At 38.8% G+C, this 19,864-nt stretch overlaps 1 protein-coding gene across 1 annotated transcript in view; it reads left to right on the top strand.

Annotated features, from left to right (window-relative positions):
- Positions 1-2,815: 2,815 nt before the first annotated feature.
- Positions 2,816-19,864, top strand: part of MAP3K3 (mitogen-activated protein kinase kinase kinase 3) — a 112,766-nt gene continuing 95,717 nt past the window's right edge. Inside the window, exon 1 of the mRNA XM_069076250.1 lies at positions 2,816-3,295. Coding sequence (XP_068932351.1) covers positions 3,292-3,295 — 4 coding nt within the window. The 5' untranslated portion in view covers positions 2,816-3,291. The remainder of the gene's footprint in view (positions 3,296-19,864) is intronic.

Consider the following 19,864-nt stretch of genomic DNA (forward strand, 5'->3'; position numbering starts at 1 on the left):
CAGTTGATGGGCACATTTTAATGCTAAAGCAGATATCAAACACAAATATGTAGTCTGTCACAAAGCTGCTAGATTGTGAGGTACAGAGTAAAAATTCAACCAGAATTCTTGAAGGTGGGGCTCTCTGTGTCTGGGGTAATCATGGAAAACTTTGTGGAAGAGGTTGTATTAAAAGATCTCTTAAATTCCTTTCTAGTTTTATGCTCTGTCACTTTGAAGTAAAATTTTTTCTGGACCTGGAAAGAAGTGTATGATTTGGGCTGGTGGATAAAGTTAGGTGTCAAAGTGGATTAGAGCACCCGGCTTGGAATCAGGAAGATTCATCTTCATGAGTTCAAAGATGACCTCAGATAATTACTAGCTTTGTGACCCTAGGCAAATCACTTAACCCAGTTTGCCTCAGTTCCTCACCTCTAAATGAAGGGGAGAAGAAAACTGCAAACCATTCTGCTATCTTTGCCAAGAAAATCCCAAACTGAGTCATGGAGAGTCAGACAAGACTGAAAAAACAACTTCATGACAACAAAAAATAGAGAAGGAAGGGGAAATCCCTTCAAGAAAGGTGAATAATTTGAACAAAGGCCCATGTTCACTATAGTAAGGAAATTCACCTGCTAAATAGAGGGGGGACTAACCAGTAGAGGACCTTGAATGCTAGATTGTTTAGATTTGTCTTAATAGGTTTGAGATAAAGTACCTATTTTTTTTTTTATGGCATCCCCACCCTATCCATGAAAGGAAAAAAAAAAACAAGACTTTATCTTGGTCCACATAAATAAAAAGTTTAATTCAAGGTACTTTAAAAAATAGAAATATGTTAAGATCAAGGAACATTGGGGCCGCTGGGTGGCGAAGTGAAGAGCACCAGCCCTGGAGTCAGGAGGACCTGAGTTCAAATCCAGCCTCAGATACTTAACACAAAACTAGCCTTGAGACCTTGGGCAAGTCACTTGACCCCAATTGCTCTACCTTCCCCCCTCCAAAAAGCAAAAAAAAAAAAAATCGAGGAGCATAAAAGCTCAAATGTAAAATGAATATTTAAATATAAATACTTATATATAAATAAATAAATCATCTCATCATATATGCAGGTCAAATGAAGGGAAGGAAAGGTCCAGACCTCACCCACCATCTGGAGGCCAAACAATTGACGAACACCCCACCAACACCTCAAAAAAAAGCTTTTAATGAATTTTTTACATTTCTATAGTTTTCCCCAGTATTTCTCCTCCTCAAAGGTTGTAGAGGACAGAGAGAGAGAGAGGGAGAGAGAGAGAGAGACAGACAGAGACAGAGAGACAAACAGAGACAGAGACAGAGAGGAGACTGAGACAGAGTTTTAAGCAGGGAAGGAAGAGAAACAATAAAAATGTGTGTGTATGAGAAGGAGGAAATAACAAGAGCTGTTACTGTTTTGAGGGGAGAATCAACAGGTGAGAGACTGGGGAATTGAAAGAGTTCAGCGTTCTAAAGGCAACATGGAATAGTGATATATTGGGAATCAAGACCTACAATCAAATCCCAGCTGTGCTATTTATTACTTTTGTAACCTTGGGCAAGTTATTTCGCCTTATTTTTTTCTATATGAAGAAAGCTAGGGAATTGAGTCAAAAGGGTTCTGAGATCTCTTGCTGCTGTTGTTTGAGACTTGGAACTGACAAAATAGAGGGCTGCTGCAGGTGAGAGTGCAATATTGAAAATTGTGTTCGTTAGGTGGTGTTAAGAAAGAAGAGATACGAGAAGACACTGGCTGGGTGGGAGGCTCACAACTGTCGTACAATGCCAGAAATTTTTTTTTTGATGAAGTTATTAGTTATGCTGATTTCCCCCTCTTTTTCTTATGTTTTTTGTTTTAAAAAATACTATTTGTTATATGGAATGATTCTCCAGGAGGGGGAGGAATAGAAATATTGGGGAAAACTATGGTGATGGAGAAAAAATCATTAAAAACTTTTTTTTAAATAGGGAGTGGTGTTCTCCGGCGATTATTTCTGCCTCCAGATGTTGGTACGGGAGCAGGCATCAAATGGACTATGTCAGATGAAGCTCTCGGATTTCCTAGGTTCTTTTTAACCAGTTGTATGTACCCTCAGGTCACAGAGCGGTGTGATGGGGAAAGGCCGGGAGTAGGTGACTGGGCGTTGGGAGAATGATGTCAGGCTCCAGAAAGCTGAGTGGACCCTGGGCAGGTCTGAATTTGGAGGTCAGGGGGCCAGAGTGGGCGGCCAAGCTTCAGCAGAGGCTGGGCGAGCGAGCGGGTCTGCTTGCAGAGGTGGCACCGAAGGGGCGAACGATACGGGAAGCGGGACCCGCCTCCGTCCGTTACGCAGCCCGAGTGAGCTTTGGAGCAGGGGAAGGGGGAGGAGGGGCAGGGTGCCACCCTCGGAAAACACTGGAACCTCGGGAGAAAACGTTGGAAGACCCGGGAAACTGGTGTGAAAAGGCCACCCCTGGCAACTACTTTTCCCCAAGACGCGCCGAGACTGAACCCAACACCGAAAACAGTCAGCAACAGAGGCATCAGCCAAACCCAGTCAGAGCTCTCCTGAGTGACAGGATGGGGGAATGTGGGCGGAGCCTCAGAGACCGGGTCAGTGATTGGAACAGGCAACCATTCCACGGATAGGTAAAGAGATGGGGCGGACGTCAGACCCTTCTCTGAGATTGGCTCCTCGAAGAGGAAAACTGCCTCTGTACCTAAGATTGGCAGGCGGGAGGTGGGCTCATCCAGGAGTTTCCTCTTCTGCGATTGGCTAATGAGAGTAGGCGGGATTGAGCTCGTAGTGCAAGGTTGAGGATTAGCTCGCTCTGGAGAATATGGGCACTGGGTAGGGAAGGGAAGAGAAGAGAAGGGGGGAGGATTTGCCCTCCTCGATTGGCTATTGGAGGGATGGGGGTGGGTGCGATGGCCAAGCGGAAGGCTGGGGTTGGCTAACCAGTTTGTGATTGACGGACAGCGGGGCGAGCTGCGCGACCAGCGGTTTGTTTTTTCGGAGCGTTCTTGAGGTGGAGAGCTGCAACCGGACTGATCGACGGAGACTGGCTGAGGGAGCGGGCCGGGCTGGACTGGGTCCGGTCTGGTATGTAGCAGGCCGACCCGCCCATGCCCCAGCGCCCGGCTGGAGCCGGAGCCGGAGCCGGAGCCGGGGGATGTGGCGGGGGCCTTGAGCGCCGCCCGCACCCCCTGCCCGGAACCAGGCCCGCAGCCCTCGGCATGCAGCCCCGGCTGCGGAGGTGACACCCCGGAGTCGAGGAGCCGATCCCGCGGCGGCGGCCGCCGCCTCCGCCACCATGGGTGAGTGTCGGCTGTGCCCCGCCCCGCCGCGCGCCCAGGACTGGATCCCGAGGGGCCGGGCCCGGGGTCCCGCGCCCCGCCCGCTGCAGCCTTCCTGGGCGGGGGCCCCCAGCTCTGCCCGCCCGTCCCGGGAGGGGAGGCCCCGGCCCCGGCCCCGGCCCCAGCCCCGCGGAGGAGCCTCCTTGGCGCCCCCCGCGGCAGCTCCTTCCGGGGCCGTTCGGCGGGAAGGTCTCAGGAAAGGGGCGCCCACGGTGGAAGGTAGAGGAGGGAAGCCGGGGCTCCCGGCACCTCCGGGGCGAGCGGGGCGGAGGGGGGAGCCCCGAAGCCTGGGAGGGGGGGAGGGCTCGGCCTGGCCCCGATGGAGGCCCAGCTGCTGCGGTGTCTTTTCCTTGGTTTGTACCTCTCCCCGCCCGCCTCGCCTGTGTCATTTCCTTCCCTTGGCTCGCTCAGGCTGGCTTGTTCCCGAGGCTCGCTCTTTCTCTGTCTATGGTCCCTAGTGCCGAAGGCAGCCTGGGAGGGAGGAGGAAGGGAAAGGGACGGGTTGAGGCTTCTCTCGCTCTCTACAATGTATTTGAAATGGATAAGTTTTTATTGCGAAAAGCCCTTCTAATGAGTTCTGACGTAAAAAAACAAAACAAAACACAACACAACAAACTAAGATAAATGATTTTAGGAAAGTTACATTCCAGAGATGCTTAGAGAAGCAGTGTTTTCAAACTAGTGTTGCAGAAAGTCCAGTTTAAGGAAGCATTGGAAACACGTTGTGTTTTGTTTTGTTTTTTTCCAAACTGTGGTTAAGGTTAGAAAATCCTTAATGGTCAGGGTATTTCATTTATAAATTGCTTATCACCTCTTATCAAGTTGCAGCATTTTATATTAATCACTTTTGTCTTGCTTTTTCATTCAGTCCTTTAATTGAATGAAAATAACGTGTTCCTCACTTTTTAAGCCTTAAAAGGATTTGTTATATAGACAACACATGTTATCTAAATAATATATAAATATAAAAATTATGTTATGCCCTATATAACTATATAGTGATCTGTAATAGCACTATTATATTACACAAAATAGCATTATTGTATATCACTGAAATAGTGATAAATTTACATATAACTATATAGAGAGCAGCTTTATACATGCTAGTTATTACCATTATAACATTTTGGATAGAAACAAAGGGATGATTTCTCCGATTTCTTTTATGGTATTTGCAAATTCTGCTGCACAGCCTTATTCTAGGAAGTGTTTCCAATGTATTCCACACATAGGGGTAAGCCTTATGATAATATTTTATATCTTTTCTGGTAATAAGTAGAATGTAAACTCCAGGAGGGCAGGAACTGTTTAGGGGTTTGTTTGGGGGGGGGGGTTGGTCCTTGTATCCCCCAGGCCCTGCCACAGTTTTATATGTGGTAATCACTTGATAAAAGTTGATTTTAATTATATATTAATTGTTTGAAATCCATTGCAAAACTACTATTTATCAAATATACTTCACTTCTACATTACTCTGTTATCTAGATACATAGTTTAATAAAGGAAGAAAATCTTCATTGAAAGGTCAAAGGCAGTAGAATTTTCCAAATATAGAATAGGAGAATGTTTAGAATGGCAAGGATATTAACATTCACCTAATCCAGCCATGACATTTTACAAATGAGGAAACTGAGGACCAAAGAGATTAAGGGACTTGTCCAAGATGACTCAAGGGATTAGTTGTAGAACCAGCCAAAAATCTATGCATGTATTGACTCCCAGACTGCATCATACTGCCTTCAGTTTGCTAATGAGCTTCTGCAGAACAAAATCATGTTTTTACTAGAGTTAAGATAGATTGTATCCCTTGTTTCCTTTTTATCCCCTGGACCTATTTTTTGTTGTTGTCTTCTTGTTAGGGCAAAAGATTAAATTAGATGTTCAGGAATAGTTCTTAATAAAAGTCATTTTTATTATTACCCATCGTTACATGTATGTTGGACAGATTGCAGATGAATATTGTGTTGTGCCCTGAATTGAAGAGAACAGGTTAGATTTCATTTAGGAAATTATACAGTGCTTTTGATGACCCCAAGCTTTTCTGTGACACAAAATCTCATCTTTTTAACACTGATATTCTTCCAGTAATGTTATATGATTGTGAATCATAGAATATTATGGATCTTTGAAGGTTGAAGCTGTAGGTTTTTAGAACTGAAAACAACTATCAGATAGAGTTCCTTCGTTTTACAGGTGAGGAAATTGAGCTTGAGAAAAGTTAAGTGACTTGCCCGTAGTTACATAATTTGAAAGTGTCTGAGGCAGAATTTAAACTCAGGTGTTCTTGACTTGTGTCTGTCATTATGTTTACTGCACTACCTAACTGTTTTAAAATTGCAGTTCATTCAGAGGGCAGTGGATAAGATTCATCCTGGGAATAAGCAGGTTGCAGCATACCACCGATGAAGAATTGTGCTCAAGAAACAACATAAAAAATATTGAAGAGATATATGACTTGGAAAAGGAGGTGGACTGATCATGTAATGAGGAGAGATAATAGACAGTCCATGTAATATACTAGTGCTATTCATATAATGTCAAGAAACCTAAAAGATGATTCTTAGCGTGTTGAATTGACTATCTGTAGAATAATTTATGGGAGCACATGCACTAGAGACAAAAGATGAGGAGGTCTCGATGGTTTATAATCTGTATTACTGGAGGGAGAGCCCATACCAATAAGATCACAGGTCATCAAAATATTGGAATACCCTTTTGTTTTTCTGTCTTCCCTATAACTTGTATAGATATACTACTTAATATTTGTTATATATGATAGCACACTAAAAAATGGAAGACAGAGCTGATCTATTTCAAAAGTAAAAAGAAAAAATTCTTGTATGAAACTGCCATTGGCTACTTAGGCTATTAAAGTTGAAAAGTGTACTAAGACTTTTGTGACACCCCATTTTTTTGGTCAATATAATCTGAAGCTAAATAACCTTAGTAGTTTGACTTTGAATTCTGACATTGCTTACTGTCCCCAAGTGTGATAGCATTTTGGGGGAAGGTCTTGTCCTTTCTAGACTTTATCTTCGAGGTGACTGTAGCATTCTGGAGAAAGATCTTCTGTGAGAGTACTAGTAAGAGGGCCTCAGTGACTGATGCCTGATATTTAAATAAACAAAACTGCTTTTGCTCTCGTTTCAGAAAATCTCCTATTTTATAGGAGTTATAGTAAAAACAAGGGAAAGTTCTTAATCTTTTAGTTTACTTTGTGAATCAATATTTTAATGGTCTAGAAAAGCTTTCTTCCTGTGGATAAAGTAATAAACCAATAATATGAAATATTTGAGGTTTGTAACTTCTTAACAGCTAGAGCAGAGGCATGCTTTTGAAACTGACCACGTTTTGGATATGTTGTATTGTAAGTCATTTTTAAAAATGTCTACTAAAATAAATGTCTTGTTTTCAAGAAGTTACCATTTTAAATGTGTGTAATTCTACACTAATCCATGCTATCACTTATCATCCTGTGTCTATCCTCTTCTTAGGTAAATTCCTTGGAAAAAGCTATATACACACTCAGTGTCCCACTTCCTCTCTTCTCATCTTTTTTAAACCTCTGAATTCTGACTTCCAAAATTAGTTAACTAAAGCTGCTTTTTCTAGAATTATCAACAGATCTCTTAATTGCCACATCCTGGCTGAAGTCTCTATAGCTTTTGACTATTGATCACCCTGTCCTCCTGCATATTCTCCACCCTTGGTTTTTATGACATTGTTCTTTTGGTTCTCCTACTTGTGGGACTACTGCTCACTCTCCTTTGATGGATTTTCATCTATCCTATACTTCATCTGAAAGTGTACCCCAAGGCACTATCCTGGTTGCTCTTCTCATTTCTTTCTACATTCTCTCACTTGGTGACCTCAATTTCCATAGGTTTATTTATCATCACTATGAGGGTGGTTTTGATATCTACTTATCTAGCTAAGGTCTGAGTTCCAGTCATGTCACAAACTAGCTATTGGATGTTTTTAACTGGATATCTCTTCATCTCCAGTACATGTCCAAAATAGAACTTCTTATTATCTTTTCTCCCAAACCCAAATCTCTTCTGAATTTTCTGATTTCTGTTGGAAGTGGAATCTTTCCATTTTCCTAGGTTCCCAACCTCATTTTCATCCTCCACTCTTCATTCTGTCATCTCACATATAATAATAATAGCTAACATTATATAGTGCTTACTGTGTGTCAGGTACTGAGCTAAGCACTTGACAATTATCTCCTTTGGTCCTCACACCAACCCTAGGAGGTAGGTGCTATCCTCATTTTTAACTGAGGAAATTGAGGCTAATTGATTAAATGACTTGCTCAGGGTTACACAGTTAGTAAGAGTCTGAGGCCACATTTGAACTCAGATCTTTCTGACTCTAAGCCCAGCACTCTATCAAGTCATATATGTAATCAGCTTCCATATCTTGTCTTTTCTCCCTTTTTAACATTTCTCATATCATATTTTCCCTTTTCCCCACTCACACAGCTACCACTCTAGTTGAGGCTTTCATTACTATTCACCTGGACTATTGCAGTAGCCTTCTGTTTGATGATGTCCCTGTCTCACATCTCTCCCCACTATAATCCATCCTCTGTAAAATTGCACATCACTTCAATAGTGATTTTTATTAGAGTGCAAGTATGACCACATTACTATTCAATAAACTGCTCTTGCCTTTAGGGGATTAAATGTAAACATTTATCTGGCATTTAAAGCTCTTTGCAACTTACCTCCTTAATAATTTTCTAATTTTCTTGTACGTTACTTCTCCTTCACAGACATGCTGACCTGTTGGCTCTTCTTCTCACATTATGATCCAGATCCTTTTTTGGGTCTCCATGCCTTTGCACTGACTGTTTCCCATGCCTGGAATGCTTTTCCTCTTTACCTCCATGTCTTGGAATCCCTTATGTCCTTCAATACTCAGCCCAAATTGTTCTGCAGGAAGTCTTTCCTAATCCCTTTCCTACCTTCTGGTGGGTTCGTGCCTTCCCTTTTAAGGTTACCTTGTATCTTCTTTGTATTGTTTCTTATACATAGTGCACAGAGAGGAGTGGGCAGTAAATGGATAATAATTTGTCCATTGATAGCAATATAATAGCAGAGTTGAATTAATAACCAATATTCAGAATTGTCTTTCTTAGCCATTGCTTTGTTATTATAAAATAATAAGTGGAGATATTTGGCAACTAATTGACTACATATATGTATATACACACATTTATATATACATATATATGTATGCATACATACATATAAGCTAAAGGTGACTTGTAGAGGGCAGTGGTTATTTAATTTGCTTTATACTTTTCCTAGTAAAGTGCTATGAATAAATGTAGATAACTTAATAGATCATAGTTAATAAAGATGATAAATTTCCATTTCAGTGATACAAATAATGAAAGTTCCAATTTCTACATTGAGGTCTGCTTTACTTGCCAATTTTATTTGCTTTTTATATATTTGAGTTGTAGTAAACATCAGTGTATGATCAGAGATTAGCAGTTCCAACTGCTATTGCTGCTGCTTTTGTGTAACTCTAGCCCAGTGGGAAAAAAGTAAAATTGATTCTTATTTGAGAACTCGATGGTATGCTCCTGGTCTATACTTCTGTTTTGAAGTTGTCCCTTGTTTCCCAGAACTCCTCTGAACTCTAGAACTAAGTCAGTTTGAGGACTTGAATTAGTAATGAAAATGTCAGATTTTATTCACTGCTGTCAGCTCTAGCAAGTTCCTAATTTAATTATCATCTCTCTGTAGATGAGTCACAGATGTGTATATACAGCCCCTGCCTCTTCTCTGTGTTTCAGACCTGCATTACCAATTGCCTATTAGACATTTTAAACTGAATATCCCATAGACATCTCAAATTCAACATGTTCAAAGCAGAACTCATTTTTTTCTCTGCTCTCCTTCCCCTAAATTCATTCCTCTTTAGAATTTCTCTTTTTCTGTTAAGTACAACATTATTCTGGTATTCCATGTTTTCAACTTTATCGTTATCATAGATTTATCTCTCATCCTACATATAACTACACATGTTTACAAATAATTATACATATTATAGTGTATATTACATTATATAAGTAATATAGAACACATAACAATATATTTTGTTACATATGATGTGTGTTATGTATATAACACATATAATATATCATATAACACAACATGCATTAACATATGGTGTCGTGTATGTATAACAACATATATGTGCACACACATATTTATATACCGTGTTTCCCCGATAATAAGACACTGTCTTATTAAATTTTTGGACAGAAAAACACCAGAGGGCTTATTTTCAGGGGAGGGCTTATTTTAATGAACATTGACAGCAATTTTAATAAACAGGTAAATGTGAACAAAAAAATGTACCTTTATTCAATAATGAATTCAATAAAGAACAGGATGACGCGCTCACTGCTACAGCTCTGATTGGATGCAGCTCGGAGCACGGCATGCGTTTCACAGTGGGGAGGCACCGGTGCATACAGAGAGTACCGCAATGTAGCATGTAGCGCAGGGGATCACCTTCACTACAGTAGCAATCTCAGTAGGGCTTATTTTCGGGGGGGGGCTTATTTTAGAGGAATCTTACACAGTAAGGGGAGGGCTTGTTTTCGGGATAGGTCTTATTATCGGGGAAAACAGTACATACAACATGTGCATATAATGGCATGTTATGTGTATCTACATATAACAAAATAATTAACATTTATGTAACACAGTGCCTGGCACATAGTGGGCTCCATATAAATACTAGTTATTATTATTGACCTACTATGTTCCAGGTACTGTGTTAAGCACTTTACAAATATTATTTCATTTGATCCTTACAACAAGCTTGGGATGTATGTACTATTATCATATTCATCTTATAGTTGAAAAAATGAGGCAAAAAGAGGTTGTTACTTGTCCATGGTCACAAAACTAGTGTCTGAGGTTGGATTTGAATTCAAGTTTTCCTGATCACAGGCCCAGCCCTTTATTTACTGTGCCACCTAAATGTTTCAGTCATTTGCCAAATCATGCCATTTCTACCCCCACAACATTTCCCAAAACTAACTCCTTCTTTCTGTTCTCTTGGTTACCCTTTTAATTCAGACTCTGATTACCTCTACTCTGTTGAAATATTGTCCCATTTGGTCTGCCTACCTCAATTCTCTTCTCTCTGTCCATCACATAGTTGCCAAAGTGATATTCCTAAAAAGCATCATAACCCTTCCCCAACCTACCTTTCTAGTTGCATTATACATCACTCCTCTTGCAGCATCCTTCAGTCTAGCCAAATTGGCTTCCTCAGTGTTTTACACTTGGCACTTCTCCTGTTTCCATGCCTTTGTAGTGGCTATCTTCCTGCCTGGAATCTTCTTCCTCCTCACCTCATAGAATCTCTTACTTTCTTCAACACTCAACTCAAGCATTTCTTTAAAAAAAAAAACTTGGGGTTAAGTAACTTGCTCAATGTTACAGGGCCAGTTATTTTGTGTGGGTGTTAAGTATCTGAGCCTGGAACCAATTCCATGTCTCCTGACTCTGGGGCCTGCGCTCTTACTCACTGTGCCACCTGGCTGCCCCTCAAGCATTTCTATGTGTAGATGTTTCCTATTTCGACCCTCCTCCTTCTCAACTGCTAGTGCTCTCTTTCCCTAAACCTTTACATAAATAAATGTATTTATTTTGTGTTTTTCTGTAGATATTTATTTATGTACATATTATCTCTCCTGACCACATATAAGTTCTTTAAGAGCAGGGACTGTTTTTTGTCTTTTTATTTCTAATATCTGACACCATGCACATAGTAGGCATTTAAAAATGTTTGTTGATTGTTGATAACAGAAACTCCAACATTAGTTTGGACATTAGAAGGTACTTCCTTTTGGCTTTGATATATTGTGATTTTGAAAAGTCTGGAATTGTATAGTTTTTCCCTTGGGTGTACCAAAAGTTTCTTCTAATTTTAGTCTTCAAAGTGACAAAAGCTGCTGTTAACATTTGAAATTAATTCAGGAATGCATGGTTAGAGCTAGAAATAATTGCCCAGGGAAACTAAATCTCAGTACTACTGAAGAATAATAACAGTCTGGAATTGTTCTGTGAATTCAGTGGACATTTAACTTTCCCTTTCCCCAAGGGGTGTATTTCTGGTCAAACAGCTTAGGTTAAGATTAGAACCAATATGAACCATGGATAACTAGGATTTGTCTAAATCCTGGGGGACCCTGCAAACTTAAGAATTTCCCCATTTGGACTAGTCTTAACCTGAATTTGACTGAGATTTGAACAGTCTCTATCACTGGTAGTTATGAGAACTACCTCTCGATATCCTTTGAAAGAACTTTGGTAACTATCTTTCGTTTTAGTATTTAAGTACAGGGGTGGGGAACCTGCAGCCTTGAGGCCACATGTGGCCCTCTAGGTCCTCAAATGCAGCCCTCTGGATTCAGTCAGAATCTTGGGGCCACATGTGGCCTCAAGGCAGCAGGTTCCCCCCCTGTAAAATTTATTCACTCTTGATCTGCTGGGCTATGTCATAAAATTTCTGGCATTTTCATTTTTAGATTTCTTATTTAAAAAAAAACAAAAACAGGTGGCTATCTTAGGTATGATCCTGGGGCAGAAAATTGTAAGGTCTAATGTCAGTCCTTTGAAGAGCAATTAGAACCCATGTGTGTGGATCATTATAGAATCCATTGCATATAAGTTAATTTTTTTAAATAGTAGAAATGGTAGTACCGTGTTTCCCCAATAATAAGACCTATCCCGAAAATAAGCCCTCCCCTTACTGTGTAAGATTCCTCTAAAATAAGCCCTCCCCCGAAAATAAGCCCTATTGAGATTGCTACTGTAGTGAAGGTGATCCCCTGCACTACATGCTACATTACGGTACCCTCTGTATGCACCGTCCCCCTCCCCCCCCTGAAATGCACACCGCGCTCCGAGCTGCATCCAATCAGAGCTGCAGCAGTGAGCGCATCATCCTGTTCTTCCCCAGTGATTTGCTTATTGAATAAAGGTACATTTTTTTGTTCACATTTACCTGTTTATCAAAATTGCTGTCAATGTTCATTAAAATAAGCCCTCCCCTGAAAATAAGCCCTCTGGTGTTTTTCTGTCCAAAAAAATTAATAAGACAGTGTCTTATTATCGGGGAAACACGGGGTAGTGTATGTTAGTCCATCTCCAGAAGTGATGATTTTGGTTTGTTATTTTAAATTGTTGTTATTGAATGTTTATGAGTCTTGGATTATGACCATTCTAACTTGGCTTAAAATTCTGAGACTTGGGAGCAGCTAGGTAGTGCAGTGCATAGAGCACGGGCCCTGGAGTCAGGAGGACCTGAGTTCAAATCCAGCCTCAGACACTTAACACAAAAACTAGCCATGTGACCGTGGGCAAGTCACTTAACCCCAATTGCCCTGTGCTCCCCCCCTTTAAAAAAATTAATTACATTTTTTAAAAAATGCTGAGACTTAACCTATATGTGCTTTGGGAAGTCCCTAGAATTTATGATTTACTAAGTAGATCTTACACAGCGGGTAGAAGGAGGTATCCACAGTGATGAAATCACAGATCTTTCGTATATTCCCACCTATCTTAATTCTAATGCCTTCCTTCTTTTAACTGTTTTTCTGTTTATCCTCTTACATAGCTTGCTTGTACATATTTGCTTGTCTCCCTGTGAGACTGCTGATCCAATTGAGGTCAGGGACTGTCTGTGGTCTCTTTTTGTATTTCCAGTGCTTAGTACAATGGCTGGCCCATAGTTAGCCCTTAAAAATGTTTATTTGTTGTCTGACTGACAAAATCTATTTCCTAACTTCTCTTCCTGACTTTCCTATTTCAGTTAAGGATACCACCATCTTTCTAGTCACCCAAGTTTGAAATTTCAAGTCATCCTAGACTCCTTACACACCCCCAGTCCTCATATGCAGTTGGTTGCCAAGTCATAATTGTATATTACCAATACAATATGTTATATTCATCCCCTTTTCTCTCCTTGCATAGCTGCCAGCTTAGTTTAAGCCCCGGTCACCTTTTGCCTCTACTATTACTGCTGCCTTCTACTTGGTCTTCTCCAAGAGACTACTCCAGTCTCTGAGTTCCAGAGATCCATCCCCTACACAGCTGCCAAAGTGCTATTTCTAAAGCACAGGTCTGATTGTTATTCTCTGCTCAGTAAACTCCAGTGACTCCTTATTACCCCTGGGATCAAATACAACCTCCTCTATTCGCATTTAAAACCTGTAGATCCCTGGAAGGTAGGTGTTATTATTATCCTTATTTTACAGATTAGGAAATTGAGGCAGACAGGCAGACTTGTCCAGGATCACACAGCTGATAAGTGTCTAAACTTAGAAATCAGATCTTTGAACTCAGATCTTCTTGACTTCATTCAGGTTCACTGTGCCACCTAACTCTGCCATGGTATCATTATCCCCATTGCATTTACTCTAAAGAGAATATTTATTCAGAGACAGAGAAGGTAAAGATAATAGAACTGTTGAAAACATGATGAAGCAAAAGAGTATGCAAAGCCTAGTCACACTGACCAAGTTACTTTACTAGGAAATTGTATCTTCATCTGGAAAATGAAGTGGTTTGGTTAGATCAGTGGTTTCTAAACTATTTATGAATATTCCCCTTCCCTTTATTTTTTTAAAACAAAACAAAAAAACCAGTTGTGCTTCTCACTTTTCATAAAACAATCTGTGTAAATATTTTGTATTGTAGAGACAATAACAAATTCAAGACAATTAAATTTGAATATGATTGCTGACAAGTTCAGAAAGTTATCTATAACTGTTGTTTCCTCAGTTTTTAGCAAGTTCCATGGGGAGAGGGGGGGAAATCAACTTATCCTTACTAAAATGAATGACAGTTCACATTAAAATGCAGTAATGCACACAACATCTCTGTTATGAAACAATGACCACTCTCCTGCTTTAAGATTATACGTAGGCCAACTTAAATTTGACCTTGTTTTTGCATATATTACAGAATTTGAGAGTTGATAAAGGACCTTAGCAGCCAAGTAGTCCAAACGACATATGAAAGAAATCCCTGTTATAACATACCGAACAAATATTTGGTCATACAGCACCTGCTTGAGGACCTCCAACAAGGAGAATCCACCACCTCTTGAAGCAGGCTATTCCATTTTTGGACAGCTCTAATTGTTAGCAAGGTTTTCCTGGCATGTAGCCTAAATTTGCCTTTACGCAACTTCTACCCATTACTCAGGTTCTGTCTTCTGGGGCCAAACAGAACAAGTCTATTACCACTTCTGAATGATAGTCCTTTAGATGCTTGAAGATGGGTATTGTGTTCCCCCTGAATCTTTGTTTCTCCAGGCAAAAAATTCCCAGGTTTATTCAACTCATCTTCACGTGTCATGGATTCAAAGCTCTTCACAATCTTGTATGACTTCTGGAGTCGTTAGAGCTTAATAATGTTCTTAAACTGTGATGCCCAGAACTTTAGATGAAGTCTGACAAGAGTGGAGTGTAATGGGACTATCAGCTCAAAATAGTGCTGACTCATGGACTTTTCAGTCCACTAACATCCCCCTTCTCTCCAGAACAGCTGTTTTTTAACCATATGCCTCTCAGCTTGTACTGGTGAAGTTGATTTTCTTTTGTACCTAAGTGTATATGACTTGCATTTATCTCTTAAATGTCATTTTATTAGATTCAGTCAGATGTTCCTTTCAGATCCTGTCATCCTTTCCCTCCCAGTTTAGTGTCATTGTTAAATTGATTGAACATACCATCTATACTTTTATCCAAGTTACTGATAAAAATGTTAAATAGCATAGAGCCAAGTGCAGATCTCTGGGGGTTCTCCAATGGAGAATTCCTGCAACATTGACATTGAACAATTAACAGCTTCTTTTTGAGTCCAGCTATTCAAACCAGTTCTGACACCATCTGTTGTACTATTGTCTAGTTCAAATTTTTTCATTAGTTCTTCAAGATTAGTATAAGACAGTTATCAGAAACTTTGCTAAAATCTATGTAAACTGTCTCTACAGAATTTCTCTCATTTACTAGTTTAATCCTTTCAAAAAATGGAAATGAAGTTAATCTGGCATGACCTATTCTCGATGAAGCCATGCTTGCTTTGGCAGGACTGAGCCAAAAAGAATTAAATGATAATAAAAATTAAAATTATATTCTATAGGTAATAGTGATGCCTTCAGGATCATCCGCAAATTTGTTAGGGCAGCAGTTTTTGTTGGAGGACATGGAGTTTCTGAAAATATTTCTGCATTTTCAGTCAATGATTTTAGTAAGTGGGATGTTCCTTAATATGTTTTGAGGAGAATGGATAGCTCCTTTTGATTGAATTATTCCTTCTACCCAAAGCTACATATATTTTTTAATACATATGTTATACATATATTGCTACCTAGCAATCTCCAACCAGACAGGAAACAAAAGAAGTATCTCTCCTGTGAACAACCACAGAGTTGTGGGTTTTTCCTCACCATGCAAAAAATAAAGGAAGCATCCTTATCCCTAGGAAACTTTCAGATGTTAAGAGGATTGTAAATAATAAGTAGATGTGACTCACCTGAGGGCAGAGATCTGGTGTTTTGTTTATTGTTTGTTATTTGTTATTGTTATTTGTTTGTATTTTCTCTAGCAGCAAGCACTGTGTTTATTGCATGAATAGGTGCTTCATAACTAATTGTTGAATGAATGGATAGATGGTGAAGCATATACTTCTTATAAAAAGTTCCTGCTGCTCTGCTGGCTCTTCTTTAGGTGGTGGAGGATATGTTGTGAAAAACCCTGTTTTTAGATAATTGTGGATATCTTTTTCATCTAATTACCTAAGATAATTTACTAAATCTGAACTCTAATATTTTTCACCTGTTCCACTAACCTCTACATTTCATCTTGCTGTTGGAATTAACATCATCTCTTAGATGACTGGTGAACTTTTTCCTTGGTTCTGTTTATTCTTGGTAACTTCAAGAATACTCTACTTTTAGACTTAAAAAAAAGTTAATTTATCAACTGATTACTGCTCTATTAATTTCTTAAACTCTTGAAATTCACTGTTTATTTTTACTGTTTAAAATTCAGCTTTTGGTACTCATTCCTAAATCCCTTTTATGCTGGCTTTTGCACCTGTCACTCTACCAAAACTGTCTTTAATGTGGTCTTTGACAACTTCCTGGAGTCCTTTGCAACTCTGAACCATACTTACCACTATTGGCCACCTTCTTGACTGCTCTCTTTTGGTTATAGTTTTTGTTAGTACTCTCTCTTAGCTTTTCTAATTCTCTCAACTGCTCCTTTGCCGGCTTCTCCTTCCCCTAATATTCTTTACTATAGGGTTGCCCTATGGAATTTAACCTTGCACCTCAGTTCTTCTCTATCCAGATGTATTATAGATAGGAAATTATCTCTGACTAGCAGCTGTTTATAAACAAACAACTATTAAATTTACCTCTTTCTCTCTCCTCCTGATAGGCCAGCCTCCTCAATAGAGACCAACTAGACTGAACGGTCTTAGTTTAGTATCTTTGAACTTGGTTTTAAAAACATATATATTTTGATAACAGTGTAATTGGTTTTCTTTATAATTCTGTTTATTTTATTTTATCTTTAAAAACATTCTGAGAAAGGGTTCATAGACTTCTGTAGTCTATCAAAGGGGTTCATGATAATAAAAAGGGTTAAGAACTCTTTTTCTAGTTTAACCCCCTCATTTTGCAGATGATGAAAATTACCTTCAGGGAGGTTAAGTGATTTCCTAAGGTCATCCAGATTGTAATCAGTAGAAGTGAGTTTTGAACTCAGGTCCTCTAACTCCAGAACCAATGTTTTTTCACTATACCACTATTTGACACATAAACTGGGTACCCTACCACTACTTAAAATATAGCATAAGAGAAGAAAAACCTATTCTCATCTTTCCATATTTAATTCAGAAAATATTGAATACCCACAATGTAGAAGGTATTGCAGAATTTAATTTCTGCTTTGGGTGGATAAAATGAACAGGGCAAAAGCCTGAATTTTCAAAAAAGGGAAGAGAACAAAATCTGAAAACTTGGTCAGTGAACTTTGATTCCTGGGAAAATCCTAGAATGGATTATTTAAAAGAAGGTAAGTGAATATCTAGGAAGGGAAGTACTGATTATAGAGAGCCAGTGTAGCTTCATCAAGAATAGGTTTTGCCAAAGTAATTTTCTTTTTTTGATATGGTTACTAAATTAGTAGACCAAGGGAATACTATCGATACAATTACCTAGGTTTTAGTGAAGTCTTTGACTAAAATATCTATTACTGTCCTTTTGGAAAATATGGAAAAATGCAGACTTGATCCAGAACTGACTGAATGGCAGGACTCAAAGACTAGTCAGTACCTGCTTTGCAGAAGTCTCCAGGACTTGGGAATCAGAGATTGGTCCTGTGATCTTTAACATTTTTGTCAGTGACATACCAGTCAAACTACCACAGAACTACTCTCTAGAACTTGAAAAAATAGCAGAATTCATCTGGAGGAACCAAAGATCATGAATCTTAAATGAAAAAAGTATAAAGGAAGGGTGCTTCACAGAACCAGGTCTCAGACTAGCAGTGATCAAAACTATTTGGTAGTGGTTGAAAAGTAGAAAAATTTTGATCAGTAGAACAGATCAGGTACAAATAAGCCAGAATCAACCAAATCTTGTGACATAATGTTTGCTGAACTCAGAGACTCCAAATACTGGGGTAAAGACTCATTCTCTACTCAACAAAAACTTCTGGGAAAGCTGGACCAATTTCATGAATGTGAATGGGATGAATTAACCCATAAAATGGAAGAGGAGACAGAATGGATTAGAAAACAGAATCCAGTAATGTTATTTATAAGAAACACACTTGAAACAGAAGATACACAGAGAATTAAAATAAGGGGTTGGAGCAGAATCCATTATACTTCTGAAGAAGTAAAAAAAGGCAGAGGTGGCAATCATGATCTCAGACAAAGGAAAAGCAAAAACAAACCTAAATAAAAGAGATAAATCGGGAAACTACTTTTTGCTAAAAGGTACACAGACAATTAATATTAGTGTTATTTGTTGTTGTTTAGTTGACTAGTTGTGTTTGACTCTTTGTGACCCCATTAAGGGTTTTCTTGGCATAGATACTGGAATGATTAGCTGTTTCCTTCTCTAGCTCATTTTACAGATGAGAAAACTTAAAACAGTGTTAAATGACTTGCTCAGGGTGACATAGATAGTAGGTGTTAGAGGCCAAATTTAAACACAGATCTTCCTGACTCCAGAGCCAGTGTGCCACCTAGCTGCCCCATTTACTGAACACACACATATACACGCATGTGTATATGTATGTATGTGTGTGTGTGTAAATCAAAGAAAAAATTAAATGAGTTACAGTAAGAAATAGACAGTAAAACTATATTGAGGACCTCAATTTATACCTCTCAGATCTAGATAAATCTAAGGACAAAATAAACAAGAAAGAAGTTAAAGAGATAAATAGAATTTTAGAAAAGTTAGATATGATTTCCCTCTAGAGAATATTGAATGGAATAGAAAGAAGTATACCTATTATCAGCTGTGACTGGCTCCTTTGCAAAAATTGGTCATGTATTAAGGCACAAACGAAGGCATAAAAGCAGGAATATTAAATACATCTTTTTTGGACTGTAATACAAAAAAAAAATCATGTTCAGTAAAGGATTTTTGAAGCATAAATTAGAAATCAGTTGGAAACTAAATAATCTTATCCTAAAGAATGGTTGCATCAAAGAACAAATCAAAAATAATACTTTCATTAAAGATGATGACAACAATGAGACAACATACAAAATTTTGTGGGATACAGTCAAAGCAGTACTTAATGAAAAATTTGTATCGCTAAACTCTTTCATAAATAAAAGAGAAAAAGAGAAGATTAACAAATTAGGCATGAAACTAAAATAAATAAAAAAACAAATTTAAGACTCTCAAATCAAATAGCCTGAAAAATCAAAGGAGAGATGTAACAAAACTGAGAATTTTTAAAAAATCATTGAACTATTAAATAAAATTTGGAAGCTTGGTTTTTGCTTGTTTGTTTGTTTTTAAGCAATTGGGGTTAAGTAACTTGCTCAAGGTTACATGGCCAGTTATTTTTTATGTGGGTGCCCCGGAACCAATCCTGGGTCTCCCGACACCGGGGCCAACGCTCTTATTCACTGCGCCACCAGGCCACCCCTGGAGCTTGGTTTTTTTTTTTAAATAAACAAAATAGATAAATTGTCAACTAATTTGATTTTTAAAAAGAAGAAAACCAAATAGTCAGTATCAGAAATGAAAAAGAATAATTCACTACCAATGCAGAGGAAATAAAACCAATTATTAGAACCTATTTTGCCTAACCACCCCAGTAAAACTAGTAGTTTAAATGAAGTAGATGAATGTTTACAAAAATATAAATTATCTAGATTAACAGAAGAGGAAATAGAATACTTAAATAGCTTTATCTTAGAAAAAAGATATTGAACAAACCAAAAATGAGCT

This window comes from Petaurus breviceps, unplaced genomic scaffold, assembly GCF_028583685.1.
Source record: "Petaurus breviceps papuanus isolate PSGF00001 unplaced genomic scaffold, PetGlider_PUasm1.0 90925, whole genome shotgun sequence".
NCBI classification, from domain to species: Eukaryota; Metazoa; Chordata; class Mammalia; order Diprotodontia; family Petauridae; genus Petaurus; species Petaurus breviceps.